Source organism: Perissodus microlepis, chromosome 19, assembly GCF_051167445.1.
Source record: "Perissodus microlepis isolate ML-2025 ecotype Zambia chromosome 19, ASM5116744v1, whole genome shotgun sequence".
Lineage (NCBI taxonomy): Eukaryota > Metazoa > Chordata > Actinopteri > Cichliformes > Cichlidae > Perissodus > Perissodus microlepis.
This window is the reverse complement of record NC_140479.1, coordinates 7361625-7378927: the sequence shown is the minus strand read 5'-3', so window position 1 is coordinate 7378927 and position 17303 is coordinate 7361625. Positions and strand designations below refer to the sequence as shown.

At 48.0% G+C, this 17303-nt stretch overlaps 1 protein-coding gene across 8 annotated transcripts in view; it reads left to right on the top strand.

Moving 5' to 3' along the window:
- The window catches only part of kiaa0586 (KIAA0586 ortholog), a 31701-nt gene extending 14837 nt beyond the window's left edge, over positions 1 to 16864 (top strand). For 3 of the 8 annotated variants that reach the window (XM_084915273.1, XM_084915267.1, XM_084915275.1), the window contains 19 exons: positions 8303 to 8432; positions 8510 to 8931; positions 9016 to 9088; positions 9167 to 9481; positions 9570 to 9777; positions 9857 to 10063; positions 10165 to 10265; positions 10347 to 10490; positions 11420 to 11604; positions 11677 to 11801; positions 11880 to 12061; positions 12130 to 12461; positions 12579 to 12817; positions 12899 to 12951; positions 13024 to 13134; positions 13212 to 13296; positions 13482 to 13636; positions 13716 to 13749; positions 16664 to 16864. In XM_084915273.1, the coding sequence (XP_084771399.1) occupies positions 8303 to 8432; positions 8510 to 8931; positions 9016 to 9088; positions 9167 to 9481; positions 9570 to 9777; positions 9857 to 10063; positions 10165 to 10265; positions 10347 to 10490; positions 11420 to 11604; positions 11677 to 11801; positions 11880 to 12061; positions 12130 to 12461; positions 12579 to 12817; positions 12899 to 12951; positions 13024 to 13134; positions 13212 to 13296; positions 13482 to 13636; positions 13716 to 13749; positions 16664 to 16806 (3244 nt within the window). In that variant the 3' untranslated portion in view covers positions 16807 to 16864. The remainder of the gene's footprint in view (positions 1 to 8302; positions 8433 to 8509; positions 8932 to 9015; positions 9089 to 9166; positions 9482 to 9569; positions 9778 to 9856; positions 10064 to 10164; positions 10266 to 10346; positions 10491 to 11419; positions 11605 to 11676; positions 11802 to 11879; positions 12062 to 12129; positions 12462 to 12578; positions 12818 to 12898; positions 12952 to 13023; positions 13135 to 13211; positions 13297 to 13481; positions 13637 to 13715; positions 13750 to 16663) is intronic. The other 5 variants (XM_084915270.1, XM_084915268.1, XM_084915274.1 and 2 more) reach the window with 5 other exon arrangements.
- Positions 16865 to 17303: the final 439 nt, after the last annotated feature.

Genomic DNA, 17303 nt, shown 5'->3' with positions numbered 1-17303 from the left:
CTTGCACGATCCTAACGGCAAGTCGGGACATCCACAACATCAGCGGCTGCTCTGAATGTTTTCGCATTCTGTGGCAGATCGCGGCGTGTGGGGACGACACGGTTGCCCAGAGCTCGAGGGTATCGCGCTCGCTGTTCTGATCACAGAGGAGGCAGCCTCTCTGCGAGCTGTCTGACTCTTATGGCAACCTTTGTGTTTGCAGCCATAAGTAACGTTTTATCCTTACTGGATAAAACGTAGATATTGACAAAGTTCACTTGCAGTTGGAGAAAGGTCATAAATTGCAATAATAGGTGATATAGGTGGTTTCATGGGATGTCTGGGGCTCCCTGCCTGAGCTCATTGTTAGAAGCGTCATGTTTATCCTGAACCACAGAAACATGACAGCATCCGCTCGAAAATTGTGAAAAGTCTGAAGGAAATCTGGCACAGTGCGGTGAAGAATGCCAGCTTGGATCAGTTTCCATGTTCAGACACAGTTGAGTTAGGCGGAGTGGGCGGAGCCTCCATCAGTGAGTCGGCGCTCACGTGGGCTGAACGTGCAGAGCTAAATAAAGACACGGAGTCGCAGCGAGGTTTGATTCATCTGTCTGCGCAGCACCGCAGTCGGTTTTCTCCCCCTCCTCTTCGTTCGCTGTAGCCATGGAGGATGCTGCTGTTGCCATGGTTACCAGCTTCACGTTTAAAGACATAATTTATTCAGGAATGTGCAGGAAAGTGCTGCAGTGATCGGCCGCTCGTTAAACACTGACAGAATCGTGATCGCAGCCGTCAATAACTTCACATTCGTGCCAATAAACAAGCCCCCACCCCTCCCTGCGTGTCACGGCGTTGACTCCATTTAAGATGATGATGTCAGCACTCTTTTTTTCGTCCATCAGCACTCCCCGCAGGACCCCCCCCAACCCCACACACACACCTATGACTGTTTGTGGCGTCGACCCTCCCCCACTGGCCCGCTCAGAAGCCTCCGTCTCGCTGTGTTTTTATGTCGCCTGATTGGTCCACTTCAGCTTGTGCTGCAGATTTCATGCAAACCTGATTTAGCTCCACACCTACAGCGGATCCATCTGGAGTCGGTGGATCCGTGTTTTGGAGTCCAAATGCTAAAACGCTTTATGTGGGCCAGATGTCAGGTATGTCATGATATTTGAACCACATCTGGCCCACCTGACATTTTCCACCCGCTGTGTGTCTATTCCACTTCATGTACCCCACTTAGATTCAGTCAGCATTCAGCCAGCTGTGTGTGGCAGGTCCACATTTAGCCTGTACGGCAGCAAAGGGGGGGGGGGGGTCTACGTTCACAAGTGTCCCTTTTTGTCCCACGTTGGTCCACATTTAACCATAATGGATTTTGTCTCAGGTAGTTCAGCAGTTAAGCCGGGTCTGCCTGCTGAAACTCACCCACAGGGCCTCGTGCCACACACAGGGACTCTCTTTATTTAACATGTTTAAGTATTATACCCAGACCCCACCACACATGTGGCTCCACATCTGTCCTAGGCAGGTTAGCCCGTTCGGGTCCACATTCAGGCAGCACAGCAGTCCACCTGTGCTCAGCATTAATCATCGAATGAATGCGGTCCACGTGGGCCTGCACAGGTCCGGTTTTAGCTCGTGTGTCGAACACGCAGCGCGCTCGGAGCGCTGAAGGGAAGCACAAGGACAAAGAAAAGGGTGAAGCACAAAGACGCGGCATTAATATTCATCCGCAGCCGTTACTACGGCGCTCATGAATTATTGCTGGCATGTAAAGGTCTACAGAGAGGAGGAAGGGGAGGCCCGGGCCCCCTCCCCCGCCCGTTTCCTCCATCAGCATCTCTGCTCGCTGTCACCATGAGAAACCACTGGGGTGTTGCCTAGCAACAGCAGCAGCAGACAGCCTGCAGCAGCCGTTTGTGATAGTTTCTGAGCGATTAAATGACAGAGGGCAAGTTGACAGCGGCGCCCATTTTATCCCCACCCACCGCCACATTTTCAGCTTCAGCGAGCGTCACGACTTTAGCTGAGGGCGTTTGGACCTTCTGAGTTGAAGGTCAGACCAGGGGCGATTCTAGGATCAGAGCTTTGGGGGTGCTGAGCACCCAGAGAGCTGCCCAGCCAGGCAAGATAAACTTTACTCGTCACGATGGTAAATGGTAAATGGTCTGTATTTGTATAGCGCTTTACTTGGTCCTAAGGACCCCAAAGCGCTTTACACTATACACAATCATCCACCCATTCACACACACACACACACACACACACACACACACACACACACACACACACACACACACACACGATGACACGTCTTCCCCGTGTCTGTCAGTCCCTGCATCCCTGAATGTCTCCAGTTGTCCCGAGTTCCCTCTGACTGTCTCCTTGGTGCATTTAAACCCCTGTTCCTCCCTGTCCTCATCGCCTGTTGTCTTCGTCTCCGTTATCAGTCATCATAATTTTACCATCTCTGTGCAAGTCTGCAAATTTCTTTATTAAATCATAAGATTCTTAAATTCATCAAGTCTCTCTGTGCCTGGGTCCTCGTCACAAAACATGACATCACTGTTTTGTACATTTTAACACAATTTAATCCCCACATTTGTGAAAGAAAAGCAAAACACTTTTTTGAAAAGTCCGTAACAAAACCATCAAATCTGATCAAGGTTATTTAAATGCTGCCAAAGAAGAATGGATTGGAATAAAAAAAAATACATATCCTAACCTTAATTACTGGGGAGGATAATGAATGATGCTCATAGTGAGTAGGAAGTAAACTGAGTGCATTTTTTGGACAGAGATTCACTTTTAATGTGTATGTATAATACAATACAGATACATAAAAATACACTCCAAATATAGAATCTGTAACCGGAAGGTCGCCAGTTTGATCCCCGGGCTCTCTGTCCTGGTCGTTGTGTCCTTGGGCAAGACACTTCATCTACCGCCTACTGGTGATGGCCAGAGGGGCCGATGGTGCGATATGGCAGCCTCGCTTCTGCCCCAGGGCAGCTGTGGCTACAACTGTAGCTGCCCCCACCTGTGTGTGAATGTGAGAGTGAATGAATAGTGGAATTGTAATGTGCTTTGAGGGTCTTGAAAAGCACTATATAAATGCAATCCATTATTATTATTATTATTAAATAGATTGTATTCAATTAGATAAAAAAATTACATTAATATGAAAAAAAATATACTATTAAGATCACTAATAAAAAAAAAAAAGTCCTCAGTGTACTTTCAACCAAAAGGCAAATAACCAAACCACATGAACATCTAATAAAAGATAAATATTGAAGCACTGATCCAACATTATCCTTGATTGACGGATCATTTGATTTTACACTTTTACCTGAATGTGGCTCCTGGGTTTAATCTTGGCACATATGACAATAAGCAGCTTCTCTCATTCCATTTCAGGACAGTCAAATGTCGCTGATTTTACTACAGAGCAGGACGGATTGTAGGGCAGCAAACATCGTCGGAAAACACGTTTCCAACACTGCAGGTTACCTGGTGTAATGTTTTTCAGCTAACAGAAACATGGTCTGACTCCTACCAACTATATAAAGAGTAACTGAAGGTTAAATGCAGCTAATATGTCCTGTTTTAAGCCAGACACTCACACCTCCACTCCTCTGCGTCTCAGCCACCATCGCTCTGGCAGCAACGGCGCTACAGCCAGAGTAGGGGAGAGTCAAGCTGGGGGTGCTATGATTCATTTTTGGGGGTGCTGAAGCATCCCTAAAAATGGTGGGTAGCGAGAAAGCTACCCACCCTCCGACTGTGTGTGTGTGTGTGTGTGTGTGTGTGTGTACTTTCTCGCTACCCACACGCACTCACGCAGACACACACACACACAGACACACACACAGACACACACACTCACACACAGCGGGCCGTCGGCAGCGTCTGGAGTCACTCTAAGGACACGACAGTGTGACTCAGAGTGTCTGCTTCATTCCACCAACCTGTCAGGTTTCTCTACACGTACAGTTTGAAGTACTTGAGTAAAGTGAAAGCACAGACTGGGGGTCACATGGGGTTTTGGTCCGTTGTTTGGAGGGTTTTTATTTCAGAGCCATATGTGCTGCGGCACGATTTTTAACTGGCAGAAGGAAATTTGATCACATCACTCCGATTTTGGCGTCTCTACACTGGCTTCCAATTGAATTCAGGATCCGTTTTAAAGTCTTTTCATTGGTTTTTAAATCTCTAAATGGTCTGGCACCTGTTTATTTGTCTGACTTACAATTCAATTCAATTCAATTCAATTTTATTTATATAGCGCCAAATCACAACAAAAGTCGCCTCAAGGCGCTTCATAGATACAGAGAAAAGCCGAACAATCATATGACCCCCTATGAGCAAGCACTTTGGCGACAGTGGGAAGGAAAAACTCCCTTTTAACAGGAAGAAACCTCCGGCAGAACCAGGCTCAGGGAGGGGCGGCCATCTGCTGCGACCGGTTGGGGTGAGAGAAGGAAGACAGGATAAAAGACATGCTGTGGAAGAGAGACAGAGGTTAATAACAGGTATGATTCAATGCAGAGAGGTCTATTAATACATAGTGAGTGAGAAAGGTGACTGGAAAGGAAAAACTCAATGCATCATGGGAATCCCCCGGCAGCCTACGTCTATTGCAGCATAACTAAGGGAGGATTCAGGGTCACCTGGTCCAGCCCTAACTATATGCTTTAGCAAAAAGGAAAGTTTTAAGCCTAATCTTAAAAGTAGAGATAGTGTCTGTCTCCCGAATCCAAACTGGAAGCTGGTTCCACAGAAGAGGGGCCTGAAAACTGAAGGCTCTGCCTCCCATTCTACTTTTAAATACTCTAGGAACAACAAGTAGGCCTGCAGAGCGAGAGCGAAGTGCTCTAATAGGGTGATATGGTACTACAAGGTCATTAAGATAAGATGGGGCCTGATTATTTAAGACCTTGTATGTGAGGAGCAGGATTTTGAATTCAATTCTGGACTTAACAGGAAGCCAATGAAGGGAAGCCAAAACAGGAGAAATATGCTCTCTCTTTCTAGTCCCTGTCAGGACTCTTGCTGCAGCATTTTGGATTAGCTGAAGGCTTTTCAGTGAGTTTTTTTGGACATCCTGATAATAATGAATTACAGTAGTCCAGCCTGGAAGTAATAAATGCATGAACTAGTTTTTCAGCGTCACTCTGAGACAGGATATTTCTAATTTTAGAGATGTTGCGCAAATGGATGAAAGCAGTCTTACATATTTGTTTAATATGTGCGTTGAAGGACATGTCCTGGTCAAAAATGACTCCAAGGTTCCTCACAGCGTTACTGGAGGCCAAGGTAATGCCATCCAGAGTATGAATCTGGTTAGATACCATATTTCTAAGATTTTCAGGGCCGAGTACAATAACCTCAGTTTTATCTGAATTAAGAAGCAGAAAGTTAGCGGCCATCCAGGTCTTTATGTCTTTAAGACATTCCTGCAGTTTAACTAATTGGTGTGTGTTATCTGGCTTCATGGACAGATAGAGCTGGGTGTCATCTGCATAGCAGTGAAAATGTATGCTATGTCTTCTAATGATGCTGCCTAAGGGAAGCATGTATAATGTAAACAGAATTGGTCCTAGCACTGAACCCTGTGGAACTCCATAATTAACCTCAGTGTGTGAAGAGGACTCTCCATTTACATGCACAAATTGGAGTCTATTAGATAGATATGATACAAACCACTGCAGTGCAGTACCTGTAATACCTACAGCATGTTCTAATCGCTCTAATAGGATATTATGGTCAACAGTATCGAACGCTGCACTGAGGTCTAGCAGGACAAGCACAGAGATGAGTCCACTGTCAGAGGCCATAAGAAGATCATTTGTAACCTTCACTAAAGCTGTTTCTGTGCTGTGATGAGCTCTGAAACCTGACTGAAACTCTTCAAATAAACCATTCCTGTGCAGATGATCTGTTAGCTGTTTGACAACTACTCTTTCAAGGATTTTTGATATGAAAGGAAGGTTGGAGATTGGCCTATAATTAGCTAAGACTGCTGGGTCTAGAGATGGCTTTTTGAGTAAAGGTTTAACTACAGCCAGCTTGAAGGCCTGTGGTACATAGCCGATTATTAGAGATAGGTTGATTATATTTAAGATCGAAGAATTAATTAATGGCGGACTTCTTTGAGCAGTTTTGTAGGAATGGGGTCTAAAAGACACGTTGATGGTTTGGAGGAAGTAATTATTGAAGTTAACTCAGAAAGATCAATTGGAGAAAAAGAGTCTAACTTAACATCAATGGTACTAAGAGTAGCTGTAGATAATATTACATCTGTGGGATGATTACTGGTAATTTTTTCTCTAATGATAAAAATTTTATTTGTGAAGAAGTTCATGAAGTCATTACTAGTTAACGTTAAAGGGATGGTTGGCTCAACAGAGCTCTGACTGTTTGTCAGCCTGGCTACAGTGCTGAAGAGAAACCTGGGGTTGTTCTTATTTTCTTCAATCAGTGATGAATAGTAAGATGTTCTGGCTTTGCGGAGGGCTTTCTTATAAAGCAGCAAACTATTTCTCCAGGCTAAATGATGATCCTCTAAATTTGTGACACGCCATTTCCTCTCCAGATTACGAGTCATCTGCTCTAGGGTACGTGTTTGAGAATTATACCACGGAGTCAGGTACTTCTGATTAGAGACCTTAGTTTTCACTGGAGCTACAGTATCCAGAGTCGTACGTAGTGAGGAGGTGAAATTATTAACAAGATAATCGACCTCTGTTGGGGTAGCGTTCAGATAGCTGCTCTGCTCTGTGTTGGTACAGGACATTGAAGATGATAACAGTGGGTGGATTATATTCTTAAACTTAGTTACAGCGCTTTCAGAAAGACATCTACTTTGATAAAATCTACTCTCCACCGCTGTGTAATCAATTATTGTAAATGTAAATGTTATCAGGAAATGATCAGACAGGAGAGGGTTTTCAGGAAACACTGTTAAATGTTCAGTTTCTATGCCATATGTTAAAACAAGATCTAGAGTGTGATTAAAGTGGTGGGTGGGTTCTTTTACATTTTGAGAGAAGCCAATTGAGTCTAATAACAGACTAAATGCCATGTTGAGGCTGTCATTTTTAGCATCTACATGGATGTTAAAATCACCCACAATAATTATTTTATTTGAGCTCAGAACTAAATTAGATATAAAGTCTGAGAAATCAGACAGAAACTCAGTGTAAGGCCCAGGTGGACGATAGATGATAACAAGTAAGACTGGTTTCTGAGTTTCACAGCTGGGGTGGACAATGTTAAGCATCAGGCTTTCAAATGAATTAAAAGTCTGTCTTGGTCTTTCATTAATTAATAGGCTGGTGTGAAAAATTGCTGCCACACCGCCCCCTCGGCCTGTGCTTCGAGGTTTCTGGTAGTTAGAATGACTCGGGGGTGTTGATTCATTTAAACTAACATAATCATCCTGCTGCAACCAGGTTTCTGTAAGGCAGAGTAAATCAATTTGTTGATCAATTATTAAGTCATGTACTAACAGAGACTTGGAGGAGAGAGACCTAATATTTAATAATCCACATTTCACTGTTTTACTCTTTGGTTCAGATGTGGATACTGTACTGTTCTTTCTTTTTGATTGTTTATGTTTAAGTTGTTTGTTGCTGGTTTTTAGTTTGTTTTTTGTCTTTTTGGAAGCTGACACAGTCTCTATGGAGATGGGTTTTTGGGGGGGTAGCAGGAGGAGAGAAGCTGCAGAGAGGCGTGTAAGACTGACTTGTTGAAGCCCACGTCCCCACTCGTTCCCTTCGGTCAGCTGAGCAGTTGCTGTTTTCGGTCCCAAAGTCACGGCTGAAACTTAGAGGAGACCGAGCGTTCTCTGTTGCTGCGCCGATGCTTTGGAATAACCTTCCTCTCCATATTAGACAGGCTGCATCAGTGCCAGTTTTTAAGTCCTTATTAAAAACCTGGCTTTTAACTCTGGGGGTAACTGACATGTTTTTTTTTTATTGCTATGTCTGGTTTCTATCTTATTACTATATGCATATTTGTATTGTACAGCACTTTGGTCTACCAGGTGTGTTTTTAAAGTGCTATATAAATAAATGATGATGATGATGATGTGAGTCAGATTGTGTATTAGGATATGTAACGCTGCGTGGAGCGGAGCGCTGGATGGGCTGTTACTTTCACTTCTTGAGTAGCGACAGCGTTGTTGAGTGTTTAGTCAGATAAGACACTCAAAAACTAACAGATATTAATATTATAGCGTTACACTGGTCATTTATTCAGGCTGAGCGATCTATGAAGTTAAATCTGTTCTCTTTGCATGTTTTTAATGCTTCAGACATGCTCACATGCCTGAAAGGTCTCAGCTCCAGTCTTTAGCCAATCACAGCTGGGAGGCAGCGAGGAGAGCCAATGACGTACTGCAGGAGATGAGGCGTCTGAAGACTGAGATGAAGATGCTGCTGACGGTCAGTGTACGATTCAGCTCAGCTCGAGTTAACGGGAATCTGTAATACTGAAGCCTGACACACGTTCTGTCCCCCAGCAGCCAGAAGACCCTCTGAAAACCAGTAGACCTCCACCGAAGCACCAGCAATCCCAACAAACCCAGTCCCAGCAAACCCAGTCCCAACAAACCACCTCAAAGGAAAATCGCTCGAGGTCCCAATCTTCCCACCTCCAACAAAACGTATCCCATGAAAACAGTTTACAGTCCCAGCAAAACCAGTCCAGACTACCCCAGCCCAATAAAACCACTGATGAAGAACATAACCTCTGGTCCCAGCAGTCCCAGTCTGTGCTGGTCCAGAGGAGGTCCGCGGTCCCGTCCCTGCTGGAGGAGGCAGGTCAGGTTCTCCGTCAGGTTCGAAAGCAGAAGAAAGTTCTGGAGGAGAACCTGGAGGCTCTGCTCAGAGCCCGGACCGGAGAGGTCCTGCACTGCCAGCTGGAGGCGCTAGCTGCTAACAGGTAGCTAATGGTAGTGTTGACTTCAGGTGTGCTTGCTAACACAGGACAGGTTTAAACACTTAGGATGGTTTCTCTGACCGGCAGAGACCACAGCGAGGAGGTCCGCATCAAGAAGACAGTGGACGCCTGGATCAGCAGGTTAAGCAGAGACATCCAGGTGAGCTCCAGCAGGCTGGGAACACCTTCATCTTTCTCTTTGTCTGCTTCTTCTTCTTCTTCTAAACTTCACTTCTAGAACTCCGATGTGGCGCCATCTGTTCTCTCGCTGATACGACAGCACAAACGCTTCTTCTTCTTTGAACTTTTCTTCTTCTGCTCCTCCCCCGGTGCTCAGAGAAAGAGCAGAAGAAGTAAAACGGGGACTGACCCTTCTCTGCCTTGCCATCAGGCTGAGATGTCCTCAGGGAACATCAGCAACCATCACTCAGCTGTGGACGCTGATAGCTCCGCCCACTCAGGGAAGGAGAGGCCAGTGGGCGCGCTCAGAGGGACAGGAAGTATGAGGACAGCGAGGAGAGGAAGCAGAGGGCAGAGAGCCGGAATCAGAGCGGTGAGGCTGGATTCTTCTGGAAGCCATTGATTTCTCATCAATAACAAACAAGCGATCATTGATTGGTTATGTGTTTATGCACCCGCAGGGGGTGGAGCCTAACCGAGGCACAGGTGGAGCAGCTGAGCGTCATCAGTTGGAAGTGGATGGAGAATCGTACCTGACCCGGCTGTATGGCCGGGCGCCGTATGAAGGTCTGAGACGGACCCTGAAGAAGAGTCCGTACCTTCGCCTCAGCTCACCTGCCTCACCACTCGGAAGGAAGCCCCGCCCCCGACTAGTGGAGAGTGTCCGAGGTCAGAAAGTCGACATCAGTAGGTGTGATGGTAAAGGTTGACCTGTGGGCGTCGTCAAACATTCTGCTCTGTGTCTCAGGTGTGAAGCTGAAGTCCTCCAAGACTCAGACCAGCCTGGCCCCACCCCTCACTCAGGCCCAACCAATCATTTCAGCCCCTCCCTTTGCTTCCTCCTCACCTGGCCGATCTCACATTTTCAGCTCATCACACCTGACCTCAGGTCACTTTGATGACCTCAGCATGACCCCTGCAAACAGCTGCCCTGTCGCCATAGCGATCCCACTGGGTCAGTAACATAGTAACCTGTTTTTGTAAAGGTTAAAATAAACATAAACAACAGTTCCAGGTCAAAGGTCAAGTATAACACACACAACCCTCCCCATGCAGGTCCACCCCGGATGGACTCCAGGTGTGAGCATCCTCAGGAATTGACATCAGCGCTCGCTGCCTCTCCAACAGCCTCTGTGGGCGATGAAGCACCTGACCAGGTGAGCAGCTTTGAGCCTCTGAGGACTTCAGTCAGTCAAGGGTGGAGGTGTGAGCTCTGACAGGTGTGTGTGTGTTCACAGCAGCTCCTGGAGGCAGAACAAGCTCCTCCCCCTCCCCGTCCTCCATCACACATGATTGACATCATCGAAGGGAACGAGGAAGAAGTGGAAGAGGACGACTTCTTCCCTGGAACTGACTTCCTGTCTGTTGTTGATGGTGTGCAAGTAAGCTCCTCCCCCTCCTCTGTGCTTTAGCGCAGCCACCGTCGTCTCATTGGACGGCCACTTTAGTCTTCAAGTAGTATAAAAGCAAAAAAATGCCCACAAATACTTCCTGAAATGTTTTGTTCCCTCTTCACTAACTGAAGCCTTTCATTGGAAGTTTGTTCTGTGCACTCGTGGCAGCACTGCTGCTGTCATTGTGTTCGTAACTAAATCAGACATAAGTGAACACGTGAGTTTGTGACTCTCACTGAGCTAACAGCCATCCCTCAGCATGTTTGTGCTCTCTGCTCACGACATATTCGATCATTTTAAAGAACTTATTTTAACATCGTACTCAACAAAAAACAATTCCTCCTTAACAAAAAAGTCTCTGCATTCGATTTCTTCACGTCAACATGCAGCACCAGGTTGAGACCTCTGCTGTAGACTGTCAGTGTTTTCAGTGAGGCTGCAGCGCCACCTGCTGGACGAAAATAGAACAGCAGCAACTCAGATCGAAGAAGATGATGATGATGATTGTTATTATTATTCATGTTTTTGGACACATGGAGACGTTTCATTAATTAATCCTTTGGTCTCATTTTTGTGTTTTCGTAGATTTTTCTCAGTGATTTGAGTAACATCTAATTTATATCTCGATCCTTTATCCTGTCATTTCACTGATTTTCAGTTGTGATGTTTTTTGGGTTTTTTAGACTTTTAGTAGAAATCTCAGAAAACTTTAAACACTGAGCCGCTGTTTCAGAATTTTGGGCTTTTTACGATTTTTGGAAGGTTTTCGTCATGAAGAAGGTGAAGATGTTGTGTAGAGTTTTAAAATAATCTATTGACTCATTAATATTAATGTCAGGCACATGTAGGTTACAGCGCCGTGCAGAAATCTTGAGCTCAGGTGTAGTGATGTCACTGAATAGTGAAGCTCCTCTCAGCAGGAGGTCAGCGTGTCGGGTGAGGAGGCCGTGGAGCTGGATGGGGGTCCGTCTCCCCCTCCGGTCCTCTACCAGGGTCCCATCTTCCCTCCCCAGGCTCCCTCTGCCCTCCCAGCCCAGGATCAGGTCCCCGTCCTGGGCACGGCCCTTCAGCGGGACGTCCTGGAGACCCGGCTGGTGGAATGGTGAGAAACCAGCACGAACCCCAGACCGTGGAAACGGCGCCACATTGTCACCATTTTGGTTTCTATGTTCAGGGTGGAGCAGCAGCTGATGTCCAGGATGATCTCAGAACTGTACTGGCCCCCGCCTTCTGACCACACCCACAATAGCGACGTGGACCAGTCAGATCCAGAGGAGCGCAGCGTCACCTCAGACATTGGTAGGTGTACCTCCTCCTGCTCCTCCTGTTCTGCTCCCCCGCCCCTCCCTGACTGTTTGCTCCTCTGTGTGTCTGCAGTGGAGGCAGCAGGAGATGCAGGCCTGCAGCTGTTCGTGGACGCCAGCGTGCCCGTGGACTCTGAGTTAATCCGGCAGGTGGTGAACGAGGTTCTGGCTGAGACTATCGCCCTGATGCTGGGCCAGAGAGACCCGCTGGGCGCAGGACCAGACCCGGCGCTGGAACCAGCAGGCCCTCAGGAGGTACGGAAACTCTGTCGTAGCGTCGTAGCGTTAAGCCCCGTCTCTGAAGGCCGCCGCTTCTCTTGCAGAACGAACCGCTCCCATTGGTCCCCACACCGGAACCAACCCCACCGCCCAGCCCGGCCCCACCCAGCAGAGAGACTACGGCGGTAACCACACCCCCTCCATCAGAACCGACAAGTCCGCTGTATAAGGAGCCTCCTCAACCAATCGCATCACCAGGTCTTTTGGTGACCTCAGAGCTCATAGCCACACCCACTCTCAGCCCAGAGCCCACCCCCTCTGCAGAAAGCCCAGCTACTGTACACCAAGCCCCGCCTCCCTTCACTTGGGAAGAAACTGAGCTTCCATTGGATGAGGAGAGACTGGTGGAAGACATAACCACACACAAACCACCTCTGTATGTCCAACACACACACACACACACACACACACACACACACACACACACACACACACACACACACACACACACACACACACTTCCTGGTTCATTAACACGTTTCTTCTCCTGCAGGTTGATGTCAGTAGCGGAGGAGGAACCTCCTCTCTCTTCTCCTCACCCTCCTCCTCCTCCCTCCCTCCCCCCTGCTCGCTCCCCGTCTCCTCCTCCTGAGGCAGGACCGGCGTCCCCCTCCACCTCCTCCGAGGAGTCCAGCAGCTCCAGCACGGTGACAGCCGGCACTGAAGCAGCTCTCAAACACATCTCAGAGGGAGAGCTGCTCATCAGTGCCAACCAGCCGGCAGCCATGACAGGTACCATCATCATCATCATGTGTGTGTTAGCAGCACATCTGTAACCTGCAGGTGTGACTCTGTGCTCTGTTTGTCTGTCAGGGGGCGGGGCTGTGTGCAGCTTCAACAGCTCTCTGCAGGAGCTGCAGGATATGGTGAGGAACCACTGAGCAAGGCACTGCTGGAAGCACAAGCTGAATATTAATATAATGATGTGCCCCCTCCAGGACTTTGACCCCCCCAGTGAAGGACAGGTGAAAGGTCGCGACCTCCTGCGGGCCCTGCTGACCAAAATGGAGCAGGGAGTCACACAGAGAGGAGAGAGGCCTCAGCCCGAGGTGAGCCTGCAGGCATCAGAGTGCATGTGAGAGGCACCACACCTCAGCTTATGACCTCTGACCTCGTATGTCCTCAGGGCTCCTGGGGGAGGGCGGACGGGAAAGTAAGCTTCACCCACAGCGGTCAGTCCGGCTCACCTGGACAGATCAGTCAGGCTGCAGGTATGCCTGCCTTCAGACGACGCTCAGGGACGAAAACACAAGTTTTCTCTCGTTTAACACAACAGAGCCACTCACACTGTTCTCATTCAGACACCTCCAGGTTTTACACTCTCACCTGGCTTCAGTCAGAAACTGGCCCCGCCTCTGATTCACCTCTGACATCACTCTGTTTCCATTCCCTGCAGATGTGTCAGAGGTCAGCTTTGAAGCCACCAATCAGGGCTCGTTCACTTTGGGCGACTTGACGGGGGAGCTAATAGGTACACTGACCTCTGACCTCCACACAGAGCTGTCGCTGTCTCCTCCTCCACACCTGGAGAACACACACACTCCAGGACAGGTGAGACACACACACACGTTGGCTGTTTTCGTGTGTTTTAATTTTTTATGCCGATAAGTGTGTGTGTGTGTGTGTTCAGGTGCTGCTGGTCAGGACGTCCGACAGTCACACAGGTAAGAAACACACCTGTCTGTGATTCTTGAACGTTTTGTGGGTCTGCAGATGTTTTTTAGCTGAGATCACGGACGCCGCAGGCTTGGAGCAGCACAGGAAACATCGTCAGCCGATAAAAAGTGAGTCACTTTTTATCGGCTGACGATGGAGGAGATGAAATGAAATGAGCGAGTTTCGAACAACATCTGAGGAACAGAAACTGACCCCAGGTCAGCTGTCCACATACTTTTGGTCACATAGAGAATAAAATGGCTGCTCTTCATTGTGTGAGCAGCAGGGGGTGTCAAGTGTCCACACAAAAATCAGCCCAAGTCTCCCCGTGGGCTGCCCTGGTTCACTGGTTCACTGAGACCTGTTTGATTCCTAAAGATGACATCAGACACAGGAAACACCTGACAGGTAGATCAGTGTGAAAACTGACCTGCTGAGAGCCGCAGCTGTTAACGAGATCAGGTGACCCCTCACTCTTCAGCTTTTATTGTTTTAAAGTTGGAAATTTGGTGATGCTGATTGTAACACGACACAAACACCGCATCATGGCGGCGAGACGCCACCGAGGCGTCCCAGCACGGCGGCGCGGCGCTCAGGTCGATGTTACATGACCAGATGTTCTCTTATTACATCTGGAATTTGATCACATGGGTCACGGACGTCGAGCTGGGGCGCTCTGAGTTGGGTGAAGTGTTTAAGAAGGAGCAGGCTTCTGTCTAACTCCGCCTCCTTCGGCGAGGTGTCAGGTGGTGAAGGCAAACTTTTTAACAGGAAGCTGAGCAGGTCAAACACTCGCTCTGACGGAATGGGAGCACGTGGGCGTGTACTCTTAGCTTTAGATCTCAACAACGAGGCAGTTGTGACATCATACGACCAGCGCCTTACAGGAACCAGAAACTGCTGCGGTTCACTTCCTGTGAATGAAACGTGCCTGAAGACGAGGACAAAGAACTGAACCTCATCACCAGCCTCTCTCTTTGTGCTCTGGTTGTCATGGAAACATATCACAGCTGGTGTGCGCGCAGGCTTCACCGACCAATCAGAGCACGTGTTTACATACATCTGTGTGTGTGTGTGAAGGTTCGTCAGGTCCACCTTCGTCTCTTTAATTAGAAGATGCTCAGTAACCATGACAACCAGCTCACGGAGGCATGTGTCGTAGTGATGGCTCTGTCTTGATCACCATGGAGACGCAGGCTCACGGGCCACTCGCTCTGATTGGTTTATCTCTGGACACAGTGAGAGCAGCTCTGCATGACTCAGTTCATAATAATCCTTCTTTGTCTCGGCTCATCTGCTGTGTGAAACAAGCGGTCTTAGCTCCGCCCCCTTTAAGGCAATTAAAAGGAGCGTTTGAACGGCGGTCGGGAGGAGCCGTTCTGTGACATCACACAGACCCCTGAGTGTTGAGAGCAGGCAGCGCCGTTACTGTCCTCACACTGAGCTCATTGTCCTGTTTGAACGTCCCTCCCAGCGGCAGGAGTCATGTGACAGGAAGTGAGGAGCAGCAGTTTCACAGAGGGTTCGATTCAGTGACTGAAACAAAAATAAATCGTTTTCAGGGACAGGAAGTGAGGCGTCCAGACCTCCATCATGGCGGCTCATCCTCACAGTGAGCTCAGTGTCCTGCAGCTCCTCACACCGCCTCCCGTCTCCCCGTCAGAGCTCCTCTTTCATGCTCCTCCCTGCTGGAGACAGCCGCTCAGTGTGTCCCAGAAACCCACAGCTGCTTTTCCATTCCTGGTGGCAGCTCGGGGTCAGCGAGTTCCTGCTGCTCTCAGGCTTCAGACTAACCTCATGAGCCGAGCCGGCAGAAGGAAACGGACGTGTCAAAGCGTTTCTCGTCACCTCCTCTTCCTCGCCTCGAGCGCACCATGCTGCTCGGCTGTGACCTCAGCGAGCCTCTTTCTCCTTTCACAGTGCTCTGATGTCAGCGCGTTATGTAAACGCTTTACTCACTGCAGGCTTCCAGAGCTCAGCCAGTCAGAAGAAGGCTAGGTTAAAGGGGGGAGGAGCTGAGGAGTTTATTACTAATGGAGTCATGCAAAGCTGCTCTCCAGAATAAAAGATTCAGCAGGAAGAAGTTCAGCACCTTCAACAGCGGGACGAATCAGAGTTCTGTTGTTTACAGTGCTCCAGTATAAACAGTAACAAAAACAGACAATACACACATATACAAAATATACAATATACATATAAGTCACTTACTAATAAATATCTGAATAAGAAAGAAGAGCGTGTGCAAAAAAGGTGTAGCTATGGCAGTAAACAGTGTGTTGGGTGGAGGAGTTGTACAGGGAGCCACAGGCAGGAATGATTTCCTGTGTCGTTCAGTGGTGCATTATGGGTAATCTCAGTCTCTCACTGAGCACGCTCCTGTGACTGACCAGCATGTCATGGAGTGGGTGGGAGGTGTTATCCAACATTGTCTTTATCCTGGACAACAATGGCCTCTGCAGCACCACCCTAAGAGAGTCCAGCTCCATCCCCACAACATTGCTGGCCTTGTGGATCAGTTTTTTGAGTCTGTTGGCATCAGCAACCTTCAACCTGCTGCCCCAGCATGCAACAGCGTAGAGGGAAGCACTGGCCACAACAGACTCGTAGAAAATCCTGAGCGTTGTCCGACAGATGTTGAAGGACCTCAGCCGCCTCAGAAAATAGAGACGACTCTGGCCCTTCCTGTAAGTCCAGTTTATTTTCAGTGTGTACTCCGAGGCATTTATAGTCCTCCACAATGTCCACACTGACCCCCTGGATTGAAACAGGGGTCAAGTGTTTCCTGGTCTTCCTGAAGTCCACTATCAGTTCCTTGGTCTTTGCCACGTTGAGCTGCAGATGATTCTGCTCACACCACGTGAGTGTAATAACAGCAGGGTGGGCGGGCGCAGCTGAAGTCATCTTATGTGTTTGCATCTGCAGCTCGACAGCAGGAGGAAGAGGGAGGAAGCAGGAAGATGGGCGTCCACCTGCCCGCCGTAAGACCTCCGGAGGAGGAGGAGGTGATGGAGGCGTCGGTCAGTGCGGCGGCAGACTCAGATTCCTCCACCAGCGATGTTTTTTAAAAAGAATATTTTTATATTTAAACTCATTTCAAATAAATAAAGTCTGATGGAAACCAGACAGATGTTATAATAACTTCATTTTTAAAATTTGCTCACAGCAATAAAAGCTTAATGCTACACTTAACCAAAGACACAAAAACCCAAAGAGACACGTGAACATCTTAATAAAACACCATCCTCTTTGAGTTTATTCTCTAAGACTCTAAAAATGTTAGATATACTTCAAATAAAGTTTCACTAACCCGGGCGAACAGCAGCTAATAGAAGCTAACAGAGATCCCAGCTAAACAGCAGCCCTTACAGACAGCTCAGCATATGTTCAACAGCTGGTCATCAGTCAGCAGTGAGCTTCGCTGACTCGTATCGGCTCCTTTCACAAAGCGTTACAGCCCCCAGAGTAAATAAAGATGGACGCCTCTCCCCTGGCATAGACAGCTGATCTAAACGGTATGATCATATTTAATGTTTTTGATCTCTCTTGAATGACTAAAACATGT